The 25213-nt window shown below is 36.6% G+C and overlaps 1 protein-coding gene across 8 annotated transcripts in view; it reads left to right on the plus strand.

The window, feature by feature from the left end:
- The window catches only part of TRPC4 (transient receptor potential cation channel subfamily C member 4), a 250697-nt gene that overhangs the window by 71939 nt on the left and 153545 nt on the right, over positions 1 to 25213 (plus strand). For 5 of the 8 annotated variants that reach the window (XM_051831769.3, XM_002721087.6, XM_002721088.6 and 2 more), the window contains exon 3: positions 9896 to 10300. In XM_051831769.3, the coding sequence (XP_051687729.3) occupies positions 9923 to 10300 (378 nt within the window). In that variant the 5' untranslated portion in view covers positions 9896 to 9922. Of the gene's footprint in view, positions 1 to 3638; positions 3810 to 9895; positions 10301 to 25213 lie in introns of those variants that run through there. The other 3 variants (XM_089303688.1, XM_089303689.1, XM_070048963.2) reach the window with 1 other exon arrangement.

Consider the following 25213-nt stretch of genomic DNA (forward strand, 5'->3'; position numbering starts at 1 on the left):
CATATTGACTTCTCATTTCAAATATTTCAGTTTGATTTTTCTTCAATATTTCTATCTCCCAGAATTTTTCATCCACGAATTTCTTTAACTTATATATTTGCTTCTCTGTGTTTTTGAATAATCTTATGATTATTCTTTTAAAATACTTTTCAGGAATTTAACAAATTCCTTAATTTTTATATTCTAATATTGAGCTTCTGACCCTTTTAGGGAATCATATTGTCTCTATGTTCATGTCCCATGTGTTTCTATGTTTATATTTAGGCTTTTGTGGAAACACTTGTTGGTTTTCTCCTTTGAGGGCTTTAACTTTGGAAATAATGCCTCTGTGACTTAATGGAGTATCTGCAACATCAGTGGATATTCAGTGGGGTATGCTGGGTAGGGCCACAGAAGTTCCAGGTAGTGCAAGGGTCTTGACAGTGCAAGAGTTCAGGTTGACACCTAAGTTGGGCGTGCTAGATCTCTGTGGTCAGCAGTGCTATCAGTTATTGGCTGACATGATCACAGTTTTAGCAACTCTCTACCAATGTGAACCAACCACCCAGAGTGAGCACACAGTGGTCTGTAACCTCACTCACAGAGGCACATGTACCACCCAAAGGATCTTTGTGCTCTTCATTGTAAGCACAGAACCCTGAACTTCTCAAGCTAGATGAAATGATTGCCCAAAGACCCAGCCACACCCTATGACATGCCTTATAGGAATCACAGAAATCTCACAGTTACAGATATTTAAATCTCCATTGGTATTTTTCTATCATTGGAACACCACACATCTTAATTTCTTTGCATTCATAAATGTAATGTCTCTACTTTCTTGTGGAATCTTGATAGTTTCACTTGGCTTAATGGCAGATGTGCTCTAGCTTCCACACTTGCTTAATTCCTAATCAATAGCGCAAATGATCTTTAAAGTTAGAAATCGTGTTATTCTATTCAAAGCCATTCTGTAACTTACTCATATGGTGAGAATAAAGCCACAGCCCTCGTACTGAATCTTCTGCGGATTCATCTCTGCTGTCCTTGCCCTTACTCTACTCCAGGCAGAGGTGCTCCCTGCAATATTCTAGAATGAGTCTTGTTCCCCCGATTCATTGTTTCCTCATTCTGTAGTCTCTTTATTGTAATATAATCTTCTCAGTGTTTTTTTCCCATAGCATCTTTTTCCCATAGCATTTCTTTTTTTTTAAGATTTTCATTTATTTATTTGACAGGTAGAGTTACATACAGTGTGAGAGAGTGAGACAGAGAGAAAAGTCTTCCTTCCGTTGGTTCACTCCCCAAATGGCCGCCACAGCCGGTGCTGCGCCTATCCGAACCCAGGATCCAGGTGCTTCTTCCTGGTCTCCCATGTGGGTGCAGGGCCCAAGCACTTGGGCCATCCTCCACTGCCTTCCCAGGCCACATCAGAGAGCTGGACTGGAAGAGGAGCAACAGGGACTAGAACCCGGTACCCATATGGCATGCCGACTCCACAGGCAGAGGATTAGCCAAGTGAGCCACAGCGCTGGCCCCAGGTTACTAGTTTTCATTCATGATGGTATTCCCAATGTTTAGTGTACAAATCTTACAAATCTTGGGGGGCAGCACTGTGACATAGCGGGTAAAGCCACTGCCTGCCGTGCTGGCATCCCTTATGGACGCCAGTTCAAGTCCCAGCTGCTCCACCTCTAATCCAGCTCTCTGCTATGGCCTGGTAAGGCAGTGGAAGATGGCCCAAATCTTGGGGCCCCTGCACCTATGTGAGAGACCCAGAAGAAGCCCCTGGCTCCTGGCTTCAGATTGGGGCAGCTCCAGCCTTTGGAGCTCTTTGGGGAGTGACCCAAATCAAAGACCTCTCTCTCTTTGACTCTGCCTCTACCTCTCTGTAACCTTGCTTTTCAAATAAAATGAATACTTCTGTTAAAATAATTTATAAATCTTACAAATCTTGACATATATATTCTCAATAAATATTTTATTCATTCAGCAAACAATTACTGAGCTTATGTTATATAGCAGATACTTTCCTGGGTGCCACAGAATAATTGGTAAGCCAAACACAGAAATCTTAACTTGAACTGAAAACTTTCCTACCTTTTTCCATAATTTCCTTATATTATAGAACTTTTCTATGTTCAGATATGATTTTGAGTTAGAAATAATCTGAGGCCATATGCATGAGCCCAATTTTATTCCTTCCTGTATTTAAGTAATTTTAATAAGATTCAAAATTCCAGCTTCCAAGTAGGAGTGTTTTTCTTTCCTATTTTCAAAGCAATGCTCCATTATATTCTTTCCTCCAGATTTGTCCAGAGGTTTGATTTTAATCTCTTTGTCCTTTTTATGTATCAGATTCCAAAAATATCACCATACATTCTCCTAATAAAGCAAAGTTAAGTTCATTAGAATTCGAAGTATTGAGAGAGAATATCACCTGTAATTCAGTTTCACAATGTCTCCAAAGGAGACGGTCAGGGTAAGAAATTTCAGGAATTTTTGGTGTGGTCTCAAGGGGGATTTAAGTTATGTCTTTCCACATGGGAAAAATGATAAGAATTGACACTATTTTTAGCGTGATAATTCAAGATTAGTGGATTTAGTAAGATCAGGGTTCTGAAGAGTCTTGACAAGTTAACTATTATTTAGGAAAGGAACTGTTTGCCCAAGTGAGCAAAATGTTATCTTAGATAAACAAATATGCAAGAATTTATTGATGTGAATACTGAAATAGTGTAATCATTGTTGGTTTACAATCATCTTTCCTGGGCAAAGTCTTTCTAGAACAAACAGCTAATTAATGTTGATACAGCTATTCCTAATGAATCATGTGGTTGCAATTCTCATAAGGTTTATCCCTGCCTTGTTTAGGATTTATCTATAAAGGAGTCATACTTACAAATTCTATGTAGCAGTATGGATTCTCTCAATAAGAGGTCTTATATCCTCCTTTAAAAGAAGATATATTTATGTATTTAAAAGGTAGTGTTACAGAGAGAGAAATCTTTCATCTACTGGTTCACTCCCCAAAAGACTACAATAAATAGGGCTGGGCTAAACTGAAGCCAAGAGGCTGGAACTCCATCTAGGTATCCCATGTGAGTGGCAGGGGATCAAGCATTGAGCCATCTTTTGGTACTATCCAAGATACATTTGCAAGGAGATAGACCAGAAGTGAAGCAGCCAAGACTCAAACCAGCACTCCTATGGGATGCTAGTGCTGTAGGCAGTGGCTTAACCTACTGCTCCCCCTTGTTATGATTACAAACATGGTTGCTCATTATTACTAAAAATATTTTACTTATTCCATTATTTTATTGTCATGTCTCAAAATTGTTATTTTATAGATGCCAGTCCCAGTACTTCCAATCTCTATTTCTTTTAACTTTTGCATTTTTTACAAACTGTAGGAGTTTCATGATTAGTTTGTTGAGTCATTCTGCTGTTGTTCCACGATTATCTCTAATTAATTCTTGATGATTCCTTATTTCTGAGTTTTTTCCCCTCCATCTTCTTTTATAATTTTGTAGAGATTGATATGCATATTTTGTTCTCCTGTTATCTGGTACATTAACTCTACTTCCTCTAATATAAGATACTCAAACTACTTTCCTAGGATGTCTTGTATCTTTCCCTCTGTGCTCATATTCCTTCAGGATCCACAAATGACTGAAGTTGCATGCCTTCCTGAAGATTTTAGGCAGCAGTGACTAGTGATGTATTCCAAAGCTGTGAGCTACACATGTCTTGATTTATACAATACAATTGTAATTCCTCATATAGTTGAGAAGAGCCCAATGTTAAAGATGTTCACAGAAGAAAAACAGGTAAACAATGAAAGCATTTTATACAGGCTAATTCATAGCTCAGTAGATATTAACTAGAAGTGATAAACAAATTCTAGGCAAGTGGTTAAAGCAATTTGACCCTATTTGTTTTGTCCTTTTACCTAAAATTGCAGTGCAGTAACTCCAAAATTATAGCCAGTAAGTCATGTATTCATTCCTAAAATTTGGGCACTGGTGCAAAACCATATGTCACAATCACTAAATACAGAGTCAGTCAGAAATGTTCTAATTCCAAGAGATCCACAAGGTTTATGAAGATGCATAAAAAGGACCACAAAATCTTGCTTGAGAGAAAGTGAGAAAAACCATCAAGGCTATGATACTACAGATAAGATTTTAAAACTTGGAACTAGTTGCTAGGGTCTTAAGGGGCGGAAAGGCATTCAACTTATAAAGAGCAGTGTGGGGAAAGACAGTGAATTGCAGGAGCCAAATAGTTCAGTACTTCTATCAGTATAAAATAAAGTATGCCAGGTTAGTGCTGAAACAGATCATAGAGGGGCTGATATTCCATGACATGTCAACGGTTTTCCTGTAAATTATTATCATAAAGGATAAATAAGAAGGATGCAAGAATACCACCAGTGAGATTATTTAGAAGAGTATTGCTGCAGCTGACATACAATCTGATATGATACGGCGATAAAGTAACTCAATCTTTCAGAGAGAAAATGCTATTGAGTAGTTAAAATGTAGCCAGTAAGACAAGAGAAATTCTTCTTCCTATTATTTAATTTTTGTTCATTCACATTTAAACAGCTACATGTAATTAATTGCTACCATATTGGACAGCACAAGTCCAGAATTTGAGAGAGTTGTGGCTGGCAACATGGATTTTATGGCATAGTTTTAAAGATATGTTTAGGTTTTATGAAACATTTTCAATAACAAGTAATGAATAAGGAGAGTGGCATATAAAGAAAAGAGCCACAAGAACATCTCTCATAATACCAGCATCTCAGCTTTGGACAAAAGCAAAAGTGTACTTCTGAACTACTAAGAGCACGGTTTGCTGAGGTAGGAGGTACAGCATTAGAGAAGAGTATTCTAGAACCCAGCACAGAGCAAGTTCATGTTGATATTAAGAGGCAACTGAAAACAAGAGTACCATTAGCCCCTGAAGAGTTGAATGTATCTCATAAGTAGCAGAACACAATTGAGAAAATAATTTTATTCAACAATAAGGATAAATCTTATATTCTAGATTGTAAATAGAAGATGAGCTTCAAGTTTACCATATTTTCAAGGATGGGAGAGAGAAATTACCATTGTCACTTAGAAATAAATAATAACTGTGATAATTAAGTATATTTGTGATTTGAAAGGAAGGATTTGGTTTGCAGATGGAGATTCCAGGTTTGAAAGAACAAACGGTTGTAAAGAGCTAGAGAAATAGGAATGGATGACAACTCAGACAGTAGGATTTAGTTGCTGGAGGGAGGAGAGATCATTTTTCCTTTGAAACTTAAAGGAAAAAAAGAGAGAGACCAGTGCATACTTTCTAGCTGTCAGGGTGCACATTCAAACTTCGCTAAATGTACTTTCTAAAACATATGTTTTCTAAATCCTGTGAGATAAAAATCCAGCTAATTAAAATTGCTTGCCCTGCATATGGCAATATCCTCAATGTGTATTTTAAAATGGAGGTATTTAGTGTTTAGATTTAGATTTGATGCTAGTTAAATCCTAAGGAACTTCAGTTTCTAAAAATAATTTGAAGAATAGTTTCCTTATTTAAAATCCTAGTATGTCATAGTGTGTTAGTTGATGAAATAAGTTTTTTTTTTATTGTTGCTGTTATTGTTGAGTTATTGTTGAGTAAAATAACCTCATCTTTAGATATGTCACTAAAACATTTTTTTTCAGAGACCTCTTTTTTTTTTTTTTTTTTTAGATTTATTGATTTTACTTGAAAGTCAGAGTTACACAAAGAGAGGAGAGGCAGAGAGAGAAAGAGGTCTTCCATCTGCTGGCTCATTCCCCAATTGGCCACAATTGCCGGAACTGCGCCAATCTGAAGCCAGGAGCTTCTTCCAGGTCTCCCATGCGTGTGCAGGGGCCCAAGGACCTGAGCCATTCTACTGCTTTCCCAGGCCATAGCAGAGAGCTGGATGGGAAATGGAGCAGCCGGGTCTTGAACCAGCACCTGTATGGGATGCTGGCACTTCAGGCCAGGGCCTTAACCCGCTGCGCCACAGCGCCAGCCCCCACTAAAACATTTTAAAGGAATTTAGTAACTCATTGTGCTTTTACAGTATTAGAACAAGATAAAAATGTTAGCAATTAATTTTGATGAGACTAAGTCACAAAACATTTCAGTCAACATGTGGCATTTTGGGGCAAAACTTGTTACTACTAAAAGGTACATAGAAGGAAATTAGAAAAGGATCTGAGATAGAGAGTGATAGCAAAAATCAGAGCCTTATGCATTTATGTGAAGTAAGTGTTATGTCAAAGATTATCAAAGTAACATGCTAAAATAATAGTAAGAAAAATGAATTGAATTGAATATGAATGAGTGATCTAGGAGAATGTTATTTCATGTCAGATTCCAGAGCAAGTACAAATGAATGTTTGTGTAATAGTGCCCTAATAACTAGGACTGTGTCTTACTTTGTCATATCAGACTTATGAATCCATATCTTTTATCATTGAATTATGGAAGAAAAAGAAAGAAAAATTATTTTTGTGAGAAATTCATTTTAGCATACTGAAGAGCAGAGGTTTCTATATATTTTTTCTTTATTGTTTTTGAAACTCAGAATCATTTTTCTACTGCATAACCAAGCTTTCCTTCAGGGAATATGCCTTCAGAGTCAAACTCTTCTTGTTTTCTTGTATATCTTTATGTTGCTTGGATAATTGTCCTTTTCATATTTAGTGAAAACTTAAGATTTATCTGGAGATCATTGTCAAATTGTAGCTCTACCAACATTTTTGTTTCTTAAAATCCTCAACACATTGGAGAAAATAAATTTTATGTTATTTATAAAGTGACAGTTCAGGATTTGAGATTTTTCCCATCATTCCGTATCTTGTTTCTGAGTCTTTGAAACATAGCCTGATGACACAAACAGTTCCCTCCTAGAGTCCTAAAGGAGACATTGAAAAGAAAAGATCTGTTATTTTCTGCATTCCTCTTGCTGCATTCAGGAAGTACATTCTGCAAGGGCAAGGCCAGGAGCAGGCTTTGATTTCAACATTTAAGGTGGAATATTGCTACACTTGAGTCCCGTGCTCCTTCAGACTTCCTGTCCAATGACAGTTCCATAGTTGCTGATAAGTGTGTCAGCACAGGGCACTCTGTGAGCCTTATCAGCACTTTCCACTTGCTACTGCATTCATGTAGCACAGTTTTACAATATTAAACTTGGTTTTTGTCCTTTTGTTACTATCCACACATCTCAAGTATTCAAAAAGGACAAGTGTAGATACTGAAAAATTATATAATCTTTTTTCCTTTTTCAGTTTAGCCAGCAGTTTCTCTCCATTATCTTTAATATGTCTGTCTTTCTCTATGTATAAGTTGTAATATACCATTGTAAATATTTAAATATCATTTGATGCATTTAAATTTTGAATATATTTAGAAGTGGATAGCATCATTAATGAAATTAAACAAATGAAATAAAATAAAATTAGCAGTTCTATAGGCTGATTCTTTTTAAAAAATCTTTATTTCAAAAGTAGAGGGAGAGAGAGAGAGGGAGAGAGAGGGAGAGAGAGAGAGAGAAAGAGAGATCTTCTATTCTCTGATTCACTCCCCAAATGGCCAGGGCTGGGCCAGACCAAAGTCAGGAGCCAGGATCTTTATCTGGGTCTCCCACATAGGGATTGGGGCCCACATATTCGGCCATCTTTCACTGCTTTCCCAGGTGCATTGGCAGGGAGCTAGATCAGAAATGGAGAAGCCTGGATTTAAGCCAATGCCCATAGGGGATTGGCAACTTGCTACATCACAACTTTGGTTTCTGGGCTGATCTTTATTCTTGGTAAAATCAAAATTCTCATGAAACTTTAGGGTTTTTTTTTTTTTTTTAGTTTTATTTATTTTTTATCTGAAAGGCAGAGTTACAGAGAGGTAGAGGCAGAGAGAGAGAAAGTAAGAGAGAGAGGCAGAGAGAGAGAGAGAGGGAGAGAGAGAGAGAGAGGTCTTGCATCTGCTGGCGCAGTCCCCAATTGGCCGCAATGGTCGTAGCTGAGCCAATCGCAGCCAGGAGCCAGGACCTTCTTCTGGGTCTCCCATGCAGATCATCTACTGCTCTCCCAGGCCATAGCAGAGATCAGGATCAGAGGTGGAGCAACTGGAGCTCATACTAGCGCCTATATGAGATGCTGGTACTGCAGGTAGTGGCTTTACCCACTACACTATAGCGCCACCCTGAAGCTTTAGTTTAATGTGTGTACATGACTATGAATTTGTGAGTGAATCTAGGTATATTTTCACTTCAGCTTGTATGAGTATTTTGGGTACATTACATTAAATACTTGCTTCAAGCTAAAATAACTTTATTGGCAAGACACGTTATACATGCATGTCTTGAAAATTTCATGTATTTTCCTATGAATCATGAGTAATGACTATGTGAGGTAATAGCATGTGTACTGCTAAATTGCTGCCAATCACCATCATTTTCAACCATTTAGACTATATTTTTGATAAAAATACAGCGAGAATGTCATGCCATTGATCCCACACACTCTTACCAATACAAATGTGTGAGTGGGAAAAGAAATGCTGAGGAAGTGGGTGGTGGTTGATCTTCCCAGGCATATATTTGAATGGTATTATTGGATCAGATCACTAAAATCAGATGGATAATATTGTGATTTTTATTTTATTGAAGTTTTGGCTAGACTGGATGGATATTAAATTTCCCTTGTTACCCTGTAAAATAAATGTTATTCCTGTTATTCAAAATTGAGCTAATCATCCCCAAATATCGAAATTATAATAAGACTTTAGGTAAATATTTTGCACATCTAAAATTAATGCATTTTGAACACCTGCTCTTGACACATACCTTGACAAAGCATTAAGTGTAACATTGCCAGGAAGGAAAAAATTATGAAATAATAGCTTTGTATATTCAATTCCCTATCTAGATACTTGAGAAACCGTGAATAATTTGATGTCAAAGGGTGAATTTAAATATTTGATAATTGAAATCACTAGTAAACTCAGGTAGCATGCAAACAGTTCATAATTTCCCAACCTGAAAATATTACATTGAATATAATCACATTTTTAATGTCATGTGTGTTAATCTACTATTAAAGCATTATTCAAACTAAATTTACTCATAAAGTTATTAAGTCTAAAAAGATCAGGTAGAACAAATATTCCTTTTTAGATACTTGGGATCATGCACTCATTTTAATATTAAATAGTAAATATATGTAAATAAACATAACTATAATTAAAATAACAAAATAATAAAAAAATTCAAGATGTGAATTGATAGCAATAAAGAATTTATATTTAAAATGTAGTGCATTTTTCTTATAAATTTGAATCATTAAGATGTTACCAAATCAATATAGTTTCCAGGGACCTTATTATTTATTTTAAGGTGATAATTTATTTGGAACAGTGACTTAATTTTATCAGATAATTTCCTCATCTTCAACTATATTTTTACCATGACTTCAAATGAATTTATAATGCTTAAATTTTGCCTTGTTTATTCTTCATGATATAAAGGCAATAAAAGGGTACTTCAAAATGTCCACAGAAAATGGAATTAAGAGATGAGTTTCTTTTGGTGCAAAATAATTTGAAATCTCTGCATAGATTTTTCATAATACTCATATATCATGAAATTTTTGAGACTCCTTTTATGGGTTCTTTCAAAAACTATCACTATTTTCCTCTTCGATTTTGTAACTTTTGTTTCCAGATAAATGAAATGTGTTTCTATTGTCCAAGGAAAGAAAAGGCTTAACTCTCACTGCTTAATAATAATGCTATTACTGTTGGCATCATGAGTTGGAAAAGAAATATGATTTATAATAGTTTAAATGCATACAAACACTAATCTGTTTATTTTTGTTTATAATTTCAGAAACAAAGAAATAGCATGGCATGAAACATGGCTCAGTTTTATTACAAAAGAAATGTTAATGCTCCCTACAGAGACCGCATCCCTCTGAGGATAGTAAGAGCAGAATCAGAACTCTCACCATCAGAAAAAGCCTATTTGAATGCGGTAGAAAAAGGAGATTATGCAAGTGTCAAGAAATCTCTAGAGGAAGCTGAAATTTATTTCAAAATCAATATTAATTGCATTGATCCTCTTGGAAGAACTGCTCTCCTCATTGCCATTGAAAATGAGAACTTGGAGCTCATTGAACTGCTGTTAAGCTTTAATGTTTATGTTGGAGATGCTCTGTTACATGCGATCAGAAAAGAAGTCGTCGGAGCTGTTGAGCTGTTATTGAACCACAAAAAGCCAAGTGGAGAAAAACAGGTATATGCAAAATACAGTTTTTAATTTATTCTACCTGCAGGTTTCTTTAGATACTGATTTTTCAAAACTTTTAAGAAATGTGACCATCAAAATTAGAACTACTATAATAGAAAATTATTATCAAGTATACCCTTCATGTCCTATATTAGCTCGTGCACTTTGTGCCCTGGCAAATCATACATAATTGTGAAAACTAAAGAAGAAAAAAAACAATGCATATAGACTTCTCATAAATTACAGCATTTCTGTGTAATGCTGCAAAGATTATGTTGTTGTGGCTTAATGTGCATGTGTGGGTGTTTTTCTTCTTGTCTTTCATTTTCAAGCAATCTACACTATAGTTTTATTATTTTCCTATTTACCTATCCTATGACTATACAAGGAATACTCAAAAAGTTCATGGAAAATGTGTATTATTAAGAGACTATTTATGGACTTTAAATTTAACCCAATTTTTAATTCCATTTTCCATAAACTTTTGAAGTACTTTGTGTGTTCTTTAACAAACTCTAATGGACCATTTTAAATTGAAATTTAAAGATAAAAGCAAAAATGATTATTAAAAAATAACAGAACTATGCCTGAGAACCTAAATATATAAAACTTATTAATTACCAAGGTATAGATATATTTTGTCATCAACAGAAAATATATTAAAATGACACACAATTATAAATATTACATATTTTTGTTCTTCTATCCTTAAGGATATGGAGAAATCATAGGCAGGAATGAATAAGGAGTATTTTTTGTCTCTTGAAATCCTTTCGTGTGTTTTTGCTCTTTATCTGTCCCGAATATTGATTTATTTTCTTTTTACATTGAATTCTTCATTTCTCTGCATTCAGGCTGATTAATTGCAAAGCTACCATAGATAGACTGTGGCTTCTAATCTGTCTTTTAAAGTAGATTCTTAAGAAATGGATGCTATTAGAGCTCTTGCAATTTCTACCCTATTGATACTATGCAAGTCTATATCTCTGCAAATGATAGACTGCTATGAGGTGTGACATTCTTTACCAGCAAACTTTTGATGACAATTCTTGTTGTTAATAGAAAGAGAGCTTCATGACTGAGTTTTTCAGAAGCCCGTTTTCTCTGTTTCTAAGTCTCACATCCATTTACTTCTTCCCTTTATCCTTTTATTGATAAAATACCACTCCACAAAACCGTATTTTAGCTTGTTGCCTTCCTAGTTCATTTTTGGTTGGTTCACACATAATTGTTTATAGATTGACTTCTTATGTTGATAAAACTTTGCTGATAGGAATACCCCAGTGTTTCATCATTTCACACTTGAGCATAAGGAGTAGACGGGTTATAGTGATGTCTAAATTATTTTTTGTTTTATTCTAGTTTTTTATTACTAATGAGCACAGATCAGGTGCATGGGGTTGTATAAGAGCATTTTTATCTGCATAAGTTTAAGACATTATTGCCATAACTATCTTTTATTTGGAAATTCATTCCACAATCATTTCCCTGAAGCATTTACATTTTCTAATAGCACTTATATTCTATTGTATATTGATTGTTTTGTTTATATAGACAACCAAAAGACAAATGGGACTGTGATGCTGACCATTTTGAATTATAGCATACATATCAAACAAAACTGCCATTAAATGTGTAATCTGGGGACCAGCACAGTGGCATAGCAGGTAATGCCGCTGCCTGAAGTGCCAGCATCCCATATAGGCGCCGGTTCAAAACCCAGATGCTCCACTTCTGATCCAGCTCTCTGCTAAGGTGTCTGGGAAGGCAGTATAATTTGGCCCAAGTCCTTGGGCCCCTGCACATGCGTGGGAGACCTGGAAGAAGCTCCTGGCTCCTGGCTCCTGGCTCCTGGCTTCAGATTGGCGCAGCTCGGGCCATTGTGGCCAGTTGGGGAGTGGACCAGTGGATGGAAAACCTCTCTCTCTCTCTCTCTCTCTCTCTCTCTCTGCCTCTCCTCTCTCTGTGTAGCTTTAACTTTCTAACAAATAAATAAATCTTTAAAAATGTGTAATTCATGTACTAAAAAGCCTTTTAGTTCTATTTTCTGGAGAACATTGGCCATCCCTTTCAATATCTCCTTAGTCAATGACATTTGTGCAGACTAGAAGATATCTGCTATTATGAGAGTGTTTTTTGGAAGATGTTTAACTTCTAACCCAAACTCTAGTCTCACAAGTAGGTCTGGCTCCTTAGAGGCACTTGATCTGGACCCTGATTATTAATAAAAGGCTGTAAAGGCTTGCAATCTGCCAACAGTCTGAAATATCCCAGGCCATGTGTTTCTGCAAGTTTTCTCTTGTATCAGTCTGCTGGCCAAGAATTCCTTTTCTATTTGTACTTTAGAATTCCTCTTCAGTGAAGGCAGTGAGAATAAACACAAATTGTCTCTTTTTGTTTGAACTTTACAATTTTGAAATAGCAATTCCAATCTACCTCCAGGTTCCTGGTATTTTATACAATGAAAGTGAAAATTTAGCAACTTAAAATGTACACAATATTGCACACAAAAGATGTCCTCAGGGCTTGAGCTGTCAAACCCCATTACAGAGTGACTGTTTATCTGTGATTTTTTTTTAAGAGATTTATTTATTTTTTTGGGAGACAGAGTTACAGTCAGAGAGGGAGAGACACAGAGAGAGGGAGACTTTCCATCCTCTGGCAAACTCCCCAAATGACCACAAAGGCAGGAGCTGAGCAAGTCCTAAGCCAGAAGCCAGAAGCCAGGAGCTTCTTCCATGTCTCCCACGTGGGTGCAGCAGCCCAAGCACCTGGCTTTTCCTCCACTGCTTTCCCAGGCCATTAGCAGAGAACTGGATCTGAAGATGAGCAGCTGCAACATGAACCAGTGCCTGTATGGGATGCCAGCACCATGGCGGAGGCTTAGCCTACTACGCCACAGCACTGGCATCTTATCTGTGATTTTCTTAGGTAACACATCTGCTTAGTAAGGCTAGCATCTTTTTGAATGGCAGCTTCAGTAAATCAATGTGTTTTAGGGAGCAAGTATACTTTTGACAGGATTTATTTTCTTATAAGGTGACATTTTTTGTTAATTCATGCGATTGTTGAAATCTATTTCAGGTAATATTATAACTCATGCAATTTTCATCATCATAGGTATTCCCAAAGACGATGGAACATATTGTATTAATCTTGTTGAGGTCATTAAAGTCAAGTGATAAAACCTAAAACAATAATGTCCAAGCAGATAAAATAAAAGTGACTTCTATTAAAATAAGAAAGTGCCTCAAAAAACTTAGAAAATGTAATTAAAAGATGTTTATTCTGGTGAAAACAGCTTTGAAATATGTACTTTTTTTTTCAAAATATGCATTTCCATGAGCTTTATAAGGTCCCTTATATAAATTCAATTTTTTGCACCAAAATAAATTTATCTTTAATGCAATTATCCACACTTTGTTACCATATACAAAAAGTCATTCAAATTTTATAAATTACTAAGATTCTAAAATATGATAACTGTTTATGTGAAATACATTCTTTTAGAAATGTGTCACATATCAATTTATTTCACTGGAAAAGATTCAGTGTTCAATGTCATCCTCAGATTGTGGGAGCTATGAGATTTCAAATGCATGTGTGTATGCCTCAGGTATATTCTCACAGAATAATTTTGTAAGCCTGCTCTGGCAGGCATTGTGCTGGGTGCCAAGGTATAGTCATAGTTCTGTTCTTCAGGATCTTAAGGCCTAGTTATGAAGAGAGATACAGAAAAAGTCATGGAAATAGGAATAGAAATAATTATAAAAGAAAAAATGAAAGAAAAGTAAATGCTTAGGTAATTATAAAACTAAATAGACTGGATTTAGTAAATACAGTGTATTATCTGATAGCCTAGGATCAGAAGGGACTGACAAGAACAAAAGGAGAATAATTTCAGATTTATACCTTGGATATTTATGCCCTGGCACATCATTCCCTCAGTCTGAGACTATGAAAAAATGTTTACGGGACCGGATTATCTATGTTTAGTTTTTGACTTTTTGATGTTGACATCAAAGAATCAATTAGAAATGTTGGACCTCTGAATTGGATCTGTGGTATATAGATGAAGACACTAAAGCTCTGTATCTTTGACATCGATTTTCTCTTCTAACACAAATCGTAGAAATATGCAATTTTTATTATATTAAATAGAATAGTTAGATTTTACCAGGTAAATAGATGGACATGGATCATTAAACATTTTCTTATATGTTTCATGTAAAACTTACTTTGCACATTAGAGTACTGAGTTCTCAATTTTTTTTAAACTGCTGTAGAACATTAAAAAGGGAAATACTTAGTTCATTTCTGTCAGAGAACCACTGGCTCGTTACACTCAGCAGGAGATAGAACATTATGGTTCGTACTGGGAATACTCCCTTGCTAGAATTACACTGATACTCTCTGATGATTTTACTGAACCTTTCTTTAACCTTCCTAGAGCTTTATTTCTCTGGAGGAAATAACTGAGACTGACTTCTTAGCCTCTTTTCCAGTCTACTGATTGGTTACTTGACTTTTAATTATTTCTAGAAGACCTTTCTCTTGAATGTCTTCTAAGGCCAGATTCAATTCCAGTTTCACCTGCTTCAGTAAATGTTTATCAGAAGAATTTGCTTTTCCATTCTTTACTTAGAACACTATTTTTCAAGGGTTAGCACCATCATAATCTTGGAGGCCTTCTTAAAACTAAGATACCTGGACTCTACCCACAGAGTTCCTACCACAGCAAGTCTAGAATGGGACTCCGAGGTTTGTTCTAAAAAGTACTCAGGTTATGTTAATCCTCACAGTATAGAGGCAACATTTTGAGAAACAATGACTTAGAGGACATTGGAAGTATGGAGTAGCTACAGATGCCTAATTTATACTAGGTGTGTTCAACTACACTACACTACCATGATTTTCAGGGGACGCCAATTAATTTCCTTAGCTATTATCTATTCATTGCTATTTAATATATGAAGATTTCTAAATTTCAGTAACATCATTATTTTGTTTTCTCTCTTTAAGAAAAAATTGTTAGAAATTATTTATAAATTCAACAGTTAAGAGATGAAGGTATTTTGGATTTAAAACTCTGCTAAAAAGAATATAAGATTTTATCATTGATAGGAATCTTGGAGATCATCTAATCAAATCACTTCTTTTTACAAAGGAGTAAAAGTGAACAGAATCCAGTGATATCTGCAAATTGGCTTGACTAAAAGAACACCAAATTAATAGCCAGCAAGCAACCTTGTTATAGTCTTGATGATGATGACAATGATAGTAATAATGACAACAAAAATAATAGTACTGGATAATATTTATTTTGCCAGTCACAATGCCAATAACTATAGGGAGACCTTTAATTCTATCAGCTAATTTAATTCTTATATTTTCCTGTGAGGATAGGCACTATCGTTACCTCAATTTATAGATGGTGAAATGCCATGATATTTCCAACATCACAAAGCCAGGAGATAAAAGTGCTGTAACTCAACAGTCCCTGAAAACAATGCCTGTGCTAATTCTGGATCTATGTATTTCATCAGTTTGAATGTGACTCATTTAAATTCTTAGCTCATTATTATAATTTAGGATACAAATTAAACAAACTTAGAAGTTTCTAGACATATTCATACTGTGTTTCGATCCTGAATAAATATGCAATTTATGATTTAGTAGATCAATAAATACTAATTGGGATCCTACACATCCTTTGTCATAGCGTTGCATTAATGGATAAAAAGTGATTAGAAGTGGTGAAATATTATAGGGGGAACACAAAGAGTGTTATTCATCATTTGCAAATTGGACAAGTCTCTGAATCTCCTGATACCTTGATTTTCTTGTCTGTTAATCAGGATCACCATCTTAATTTTTTCTGCTACTCAATGTCCAGTGATGCTCACAGTTCGAAAAAGGGTTTTTCACAAGGCAACATTTAACTGCAGTATATTGTCTTTCTTACTGTACCATGCCATTATCTCAGGCTTTCTATCAACGAACAAATATACTAATAAAGCAAAATATGCTGAGAAGATAAAAGTAAGTATTAGCAACTTATCCTTTAGAGTGCAAGACATTCATTTTTCATTTGAAAAAATGAAATCATTGCAAATAAAGTTCAGGGAGAGCAACTGAGAATTTAATTCAATTTGCTCTTTCACTACCCCTTGCAGTACACTTTTTTTTTTTTTTAAATATATATGCTTTCAATAGATTTTCTAACAGTATTTGTGGCCTTAGACACATTACCTACTATGTCATCAGAGAATCAAGAAGTCTGAAACAGGAGATTGGCATTAATGTATAAATGCATAAAGAATGGTATTTTTAAAAAATATTGGATAATGGAATTACAAGTTAAGGTTATTTTAGGTGCAAGGACAGGGAGAGAGAGAGAGATTTTCCATCCAGTGGCTCACTCCCCGAATGTGTACAATAACCAGGCTTTGCCAGGATTAAGTCAGGAGTCAAAAACTTCATCTGGATTTTGCCTGTGAGTTACAGGATCCCAAGCATTTGAGTCACTGTCTGCTGCCTTCCCAAACGTGTAAGTAGGAATGTGGATCAGAAGCTAAGCAATAGGAACTCAGGCCAGTGCTACAATATGTAAAACAAGCATCCCAAATGATAGATTAACCTACTGCATCCCAATAGGTGCCTATTACAGTTTATAAACTCCAGTTATGAGATCTCAGTAGATCACTTTTCCTCAATTGTTATTCCAGTGGAGGTTATTTCTTTCTTTTTTAAAGTCTTTTTAAATTAATCTTTATTTTATTTATTTTCTATTAACTTTTTGTTTATGTAAAAGGAACAAATTTCATTTATTTAATACATACAGTTTATTTTAAAAGATTTATTTATTTTTCTTGAAAGTCACAGTTGCACAGAGAGAGGAGAGGCAGAGAGAGAGAGAGAGAAAGAGAGAGAGAGAGAAAGGTCTTCTATCCGTTGGTTCACTCCCCAACTGGCTGCAACAGCCGGAGCTGCACCAATCCGAAGCTAGGTGCCAGGAACTTCTTCTGGGTCTCCCACGCCAGTAGGGTAACTTTTCAGGAGTAGAATGGCTGGCCATGTGGTAGATCTATTTTCATATTTGAGTGGAATCATCATATTGTTCTTCCATAACAGTTGTGCTAGTTACATCACCACCAAGGGTGTATTTGGGTATCTTATTCCCATATCCTCACTGGTGCTTGTCATTTTTTCATTTTTGGATGATACCCATTCTAAGTGGGGTAAGATGAAACCTCATTGTAATTTTAACTTTCATTTCCCTAATGGCTAGTGATCTTAAACATTTTTTTCATGTTTGTTGGCCATTTGTATTTTACCCTTTGAAAAATGTCTGTTCATATCCTTACCACATTTCTTGATTGTTTTATTGCTGTTGAGTTTCTTGAGCTACTTATATATCTTGGATATTAATACTTTACCAGATGTATAGTTTGAAAATATTTTCTCCCATTCTGTCAGTTGTCTCTACTTTGTTGAGTGTTTTCTTTGTGGTACAGAATCTTCTCAGCTAGATGTAATTCCATTTGTCTATTTTTGCCTTTGTTGCCTGTTCTTCTGGGGTCTTAAGACTAGGAAGTCTTTCCTTATGCCAGTGAATTGCAGTGTTTCCCCTGTTTTCCTACATCAATGCAATGGTTTTAGTCTCAGGTTTAGATGCCTGATCATTGCAAATTTATTTTTGTATAGGATGTACAGTAGGGATCTTGTTTCATGCTTCTGCATGCAGAGGTACAATTTTGTTGAAGAGACTGTCCTCTCACCAGGGAGTGATTTTACTTGTTTGTCAGAGATTAGTTGGTTGTAGTTATGTGTATTAATTTCTGGGCTTTCTATTCTGTTCCATTTGTCTACATATTTATTTTTGTGCCAGTACCAGACTGTTTGAGTATAACTGCCATTAGATGATATTAATTATTTGAACCCATGAATATGGAAGACGTTTTTCTGTGTCTTTTTCTATTTCTTTCTTGATGCTTTGTAATTTTCATGGTAATCTTTCACAACCTTGGTCAAACTTATCCCAAGCCATTTAAATTTTTGTAGCTATTGTGAATGGGATTGATCTTAAAAGTTTTTTCTCAGCCATGGCATTGTTTGTTTATACAAATATCATTGATTTTTATGTGTTGATTTATAACCCACAACTTTGTAAAACTCTCATAAGTTCCAATAATCTCTTGGTGTATTCTTATGATTCCCTATGTAAAGGATCATGTTGTCTACAAATTGTCTGTGGCCATACAAACCTGATTACACCCAGTTTCTTCTGATCTCAGAAATTTCTTTCTTTTTGTTTTTATTACATTGTGTCTCGGTTAAAATTGTAGAAATTGACAATATATAAATATAATATATGTATAAACATAACTTAGATACCATCAAAATCAAAGAGAGAGCAAGCAAAAAAAAGATTTAAAGGAAAGTACTAAAGATATTTATTCTATCTGAAAAATATTTATTTGTGACATAGCTGGATAAGTCATCAATTATATTTTCTTTATATTCTAATGTAAGCTCTCAACAAAAAGTTGTTTTATTATTTTCTTAATCTACCATTAACATGAAAAAGATGAAAATTATCTCTAACTTTGATTTTTAGTGTGTAATGTAGGCAGTATAAATAAATACTTTCAATGTCTAAAAACCAAATTGAGTCTTATTATTCCACAGCAGGGAGTTTAAAAGCTGTTACAACACAGAGCATAGATTGTGTTTAATCCGCTGGCAAATGGCAATCATGAGAGATCTGAATAATTCTGTTCTAAATGAAAGAATTTTTAGAAGATGGCCTATCCTACTATATTACTATGATAAAGTGGTTTAAGCTAACTGATTACTCTGACACGTAAAATAATACACCATTTAACACATTTAACATCACTAGTCACGTAGACACTTTATTAGTCTTGCAAAGCAGCACATCACAGATAAATAATTCCTCTGAAACATGTTCTTTTGCACTTTATTCTCAGCTTATCACTCTTAACATGAAAATAAAAAACCATTAAATATGAAGCAACTTTAGGAAGTTCGTGGAAAAATGGATTTAAAAGATGTTTGCTTTAATATAAATTTTGAAATCCATGCATAGTTTTTTGCATTATATGCATTTTCCACAAACTGCTTGAAGACCACTTGTAACAATAAAAGTGAAAGGCTTGGGGCCAGCAATATGGCACAGTGGGTTAAGCTGCTCCCTGTGATACCATCATCCCATATGAGCATTGATTCAAATCTCAACAGTTCCACTTCAAATACAGTATCCTGCTAGTATACTTGGGAAAGCTTAGCTCACTATGGCATAATGCCAGTCCTCAGAATGTTATCTAAGCCACTATCCTTTTTCATACCTTCAGTGACTCCCAAAAGCTGAATATTAATTCATTTAGTGGTTTTCCAGAGATCATGAGTGCTGTTTCTTCCCTTCCTCCTCTTCCTCCTCCTCCTCCTCTTCCTCCTCTTCCTCCTCTTCCTCCTCCTCCTCCTCTTCTTCCCCCTCTCCTCCCCTTCCCCCCTTTTCTTCTTGTCTTACTGAGATATTTTAAGTGATCTGCTATCAAGTTCAGATACTCTTTTTTCTTCTTCTTAATCTAGTGCGTTGTTGAGGATTTTTTTACTGTATTTTTTGTTTGACCTATTGTTTTCTTCATTTCTAGCATTACCAGCTCAGCTCTTTTTTAGTATCTCTCTTTGCTGAATTCCTCATTCATATTATTCATTGATTTATTTGCTTTTTTTTAGTTATACTAGGTGAACAAATTTCATGTATTTCATACATAGAGATTTAGGAGCATGGTGATACTTCCACACCCACCCTTCCTCTCTCTCATTCCCCTACCCTCCCTCATCCTTTCTTTATTATTCTTTCTTTTAATTTGTTTTCAGATTATTTTATAATCATAAGATTAACCCTCCACTAAGTAAAGAATTCAACAAAAAGTAAGAAGAAGAAGAAAACAATGTCCTATACCAGTAGAGACAAGGGCTGTAAACAATAATCAGTTCTCAAAATGTCAACTTTAATAATATACATTTTTTGTACTCTACTAGTTACCACAGATCAGGGAAAACATGACATATGTCTTTTTTGAGGATTACCTTATTTCACTAAGTATATTGGTTTTAAAACTTAACAGTCTCTGTATTGAAATGTATATCTTAGTAACATTAGAATAATTCTTTTATCAGGCATTTCATCATTCTCACCTTCATAGTCTGATAGTGGTGCATTACTGTGTTCCTTCTGAGGAGTCAAATCACCTTGGTTTTTTAATACTTTATCCGCTTCTTTGTGTTTTTTTTCCTCTTTTTTTTTCTTTTTTTTTTTAACTTTTATTTAATGAATATAAATTTCCAAAGTACGGCTTATGGATTACAATGGCTTCCCCCCCATAACATCCCTCCCACCCGCAACCATCCCCTTTCCCACTCCCTCTCCCCTTCCATTCACATGAGGATTCATTGTCGATTCTCTTTATATACAGAAGATCAGTTTAGCATACATTAAGTAAAGATTTCAACAGTTTGCTCCCACACAGAAACATAAAGTGAAAAATAATAGATGATTTTTTAAATGATGATGAAATCAGATCAGACCTATTGTCATGTTTAATCCCAGTGAGAGTCAAGTTGGGAATTGATAGTTTCTTTCTTTTTTTTTTTTTAACAGAAGATAAGTTTAGTATACATTAAGTAAAGATTTCAACAGTTTGCACCCCCATAGAAACACAAAGTGAAATATACTGTTTGAGTACTCGTTATAGCATTAAGCCTCAATGTATAGCACATTAAGGACAGAGATCCTACATGAGGAGTAAGTGCACAGTGACTCCTGTTGTTGACTTTACAAATTGGCACTCCTGTTTATGGCATCAGTAATCTCCCTATGCACCAGTCATGAGTTTCCAAGGCTATGGAAGCCCCTTGAGTTCTCCGACTCTTATCTTGTTTAGACAAGGTCATAGACAAAGTGGAGGTTCTCTCCTCCCTTCAGAGAAAGGTACCTCCTTCTTTGAAGACCTGTTCTTTCCACTGGGATCTCACTCACAGACATCTTTCATTTAGTGGTGTTTTTTTTTTTTTTTTTTTTTTTTTTTTTTTTTTTTTTTTTTGCCAGAGTGTCTTGGCTTTCCATGCTTGAAATACTCTCATGGGCTTTTCAGCCAGATCCGAATGCCTTTAGGGCTGATTCTGAGGCCAGAGTGCTGTTTAGGACATCCGCCATTCTATGAGTCTGCTGAGTATCTCGCTTCCCATGTTGGATCACTCTCCCCTTTATTCTATCGGTTAGTATTAGCAGGTACTAAACTTGTTTATGTGCTCCCTTTGACTCTTATTCCTTTCATTATGATCAATTGTGAACTGAAATTGATCACTTGGACTGGTGAGATGCATTGGTACATGCCACCTTGATGGGATTGTTAATTTTTGTGTATCTGATCAGTTGTTTCATGTCCTAAAGACATTTTCTTGAAGATGCATCTTTTGATGTGAGTTTGGTAGGATACCATGGCTTTACCCCCAGTTACATCCTATATAGTAGTCTTTCTGTGACTTCTTTTGGTATAGTTGATGGTAGCTGTATAGAGAATCTGGGTACTTCTGAGCCCCTGTAGTGCTGCTGGAATCTTTGTCACACATTTCCCCAGGAATCTGCAGAGGGAGCGATGGAGTTAGAAGCTTGTTGGTGCTAGAAGCAGGTCTTGCTGTTGCTCTGAGTAGACCTGGCATGCAGACACCGAGGCATCACACAAGCCAGGGACTGAGCTCCACTGATGTTGAGAGAAGGCCAGGCTGTCACCAGGAGCAAGATGAGCTCATATTTCCTGAGCCACTGTCATACTCCAGAGCCATAAAACCAACCCTAATTCTGGCTAGAGAAACTGGGTCTTGCAGTTACTGGCTAAAGAAATGGTTAGATCTAGAGGAGAGGCCTTGATCTGAGATGGCAGATCATATACACACCCTAATTTGCTCTCTGTGGGAGAAGCCTGGAGTCTTGAGCCACATACTGTGCTAGGCAGAGTTCAGTTATATGCACTCCCAGCTTCCTAAGTCAGAGCCCAGTGGAGCAGCACACAGGGCAAGGAGGGGCACAGAAACACTGGCAACTGTCCATGGGAGTATTTGAACCTTTGCACTGAACTGTGTGGTGTGAAGAAACCCTGGAAGTTGCATGTGATAGCAGGTTGGAGATCTGAGCTGCATACTGGGCTCATTTGGAAGCAAAAACACAAACCAATTGCCCAGTAAGTGACATGCTGCATTGGGTTGGAGGGAGGTGTGGCACACAAATCCTGGCATCTGTCCATAGGAAGGGAAGCAACCTGGATAGGTATACCAAGATGGTTGAAATATAGAAATTCTAGCTACTCTTAATGGAAATGGCTGTTGCCCTGAGCAGTGCCACAGCTTGGTCTATAGGATGTTTGCTAGGCTGATGTTGAGAGCAGGTTTGATACAAGAACATTCTTGAATGTATGCACTGTTTGTACATGCAGACAGTTCCCAGTATGAATAACTTGTAGTGTGCAGCCAGCTAGTATCATGGGAAGCCTGACATGGAATCCTGGTGTTCACATGTTGGAGAAGCAATGAACAATATCCCAAGTTACCTGGGTAGGGGAGGAGGTGGGGACAGATCAATTCCCAAGTAAGAATCTTTCCTTCTCGAGGTTGGATCTCCCTAGTGCTCAGCACTCAGTTTGCTGAGGTGCAGACAGTGTGTGGGCTAGGGTGTTGGACTTGCCCCTGCCCACTGAGTCACGTGGGTCTTTTAGGATGGAAGGAGTGAAATACAGTGAAGAACGTCTAGGGAGAAAAATTTGGCTGTGCATCCCATTTTATTGTCTCAGGCAAAACACTCCCTTGAGCCATTGATTTTCTAATAAATAAGAGGAAAATTGCAGTTACTGTTCATCGGGTGTTAGAAAGATTAAACAATTAAACCGTATATACAAGTCTTTTCACCTTGATGCTATTGGAAAGTTGTTAGTCTTACTCCCAAAGCGCTTTGTATTTATTGTATTTAATTTAATTAAAACGTAGGTGCATGCAATAGGCTAAAAATTCCTTAAAGTGGGGCCTGCGCCGCGGCTCACTAGGCTAATCCTCCGCCTAGCGGCGCCAGCACACCGGGTTCTAGTCCCGGTTGGGGCGCTGGATTCTGTCCCGGTTGCCCCTCTTCCAGGCCAGCTCTCTGCTGTGGCCAGGGAGTGCAGTGGAGGATGGCCCAGGTGCTTGGGCCCTGCACCCCATGGGAGACCAGGAAAAGCACCTGGCTCCTGATTCCTGCCATCGGATCAGCGCAGTGCGCCGGCCGCAGTGTGCCGGCCGCGGCGGCCATTGGAGGGTGAACCAACAGCAAAGGAAGACCTTTCTCTCTGTCTCTCTCACTGTCCATTCTGCCTGTCAAAAAAAAAAAAAAAAATTCCTTAAAGTGGCCGGTGCCGCGGCTCAGTAGGCTAATCCTCCGCCTTGCGGTGCCGGCACACCAGGTTCTAGTCCCGGTCGGGGCGCCGGATTCTGTCCCGGTTGCCCCTCTTCCAGGCCAGCTCTCTGCTGTGGCCAGGGAGTGCAGTGGAGGATGGCCCAAGTGCTTGGGCCCTGCACCCCATGGGAGACCAGGATAAGTACCTGGCTCCTGCCTTTGGATCAGCGTGGTGCGCTGGCCGCAGCGCTCTGGCCGTGGTGGCCATTGGAGGGTGAACCAAAGGCAATGGAAGACCTTTCTCTCTGTCTCTCTCTCTCACTGTCCACTCTGCCTGTCAAAAAAAAAAAAAAAATTCCTTAAAGCAAAGGCCCTGTGAAGTGTTAGTGCCAATATGAAGAGTGAATTTACATCAAAATAAGAAAAACTAATTTCCAAGATGTGGGCTTTGGTAAAAAAAAAGCTTTAGGGAGTCTATTTTATTAGATTCTCCCGATCCATTATACATTTTGTGATTACACGTAAACATAACATTATGTTTCAGTAAGGGATCTGTTAATTGAATTTCTTCATCAGTTATAATACTCTGAACATTAATCATTTAAGGATAACAGTGATTTAGCTATTATAATTAATTGAATACATATGGTTTTAATATAATTGGGAAATTTAAAAATGCATGTTATGATTAAAATTACTTGTAACTGTTTTCAATGTGCCTTCCTGTTAACTTGCTACATTCATTTATCCTCTCTGGAAGAAGCATTAGAGATTTATTGTTTTCACATCAGAAACACAATTAAATGGAGATTTATATGGTATATACCTTTTTATGTATACTATTTTTAAAAAATAAATTATTTTTTGAAAGGCAGTTACAGAAAGAGGGGTGGGGAGAGAAAGAGCACAAGAGAGATATCTTCCATCCACTGGTTCACTCCTGAAATGTCCACAATGGCCAGAGCTGGGCCAAGCCAAAGCCAGGAGCCAGGACCTCAAACTGGGTCTCTCTCCTGGGGGGTAGGGGCTCAAGTACTTGGACAAGCATTAGCTACCTTCCCAGTTGTGTTAGCTGAAAGAATGGGAAGTAGAATAACCAGTACTTGAACCTGTACTCTGATTGGGGTGCTGTCATCATAGGCAGGGATCTATCAGCTAAGCCACAATACTGGTCCTTAGGGAGTATATAATTTGAAATGTTCTTTTTAAGAAACTTTTTTTAAGAATTTGGAAAAAAGTGTTTTCATTTTAATTTCAATGCTACAATTTATGTTTTGCACACATACTTTTTTTTGGCATCAATTTCCTGATACGTCAGCATTGTTAGTCACTATAGGTTGAATCATTTATTATAAACACCTGACAATAATTCTGAACTGTGAGCTTTGAACATGGGAGAGTTGACTTATAGAATATAATATAACCTTCTGAGAGATAGTTTGAACATACGCAGGTGGTGTGGGTGATTT

Source organism: Oryctolagus cuniculus, chromosome 9 (genome assembly GCF_051225735.1).
Source record: "Oryctolagus cuniculus isolate XC-2025 breed Fujian yellow rabbit chromosome 9, ASM5122573v1, whole genome shotgun sequence".
Lineage (NCBI taxonomy): Eukaryota > Metazoa > Chordata > Mammalia > Lagomorpha > Leporidae > Oryctolagus > Oryctolagus cuniculus.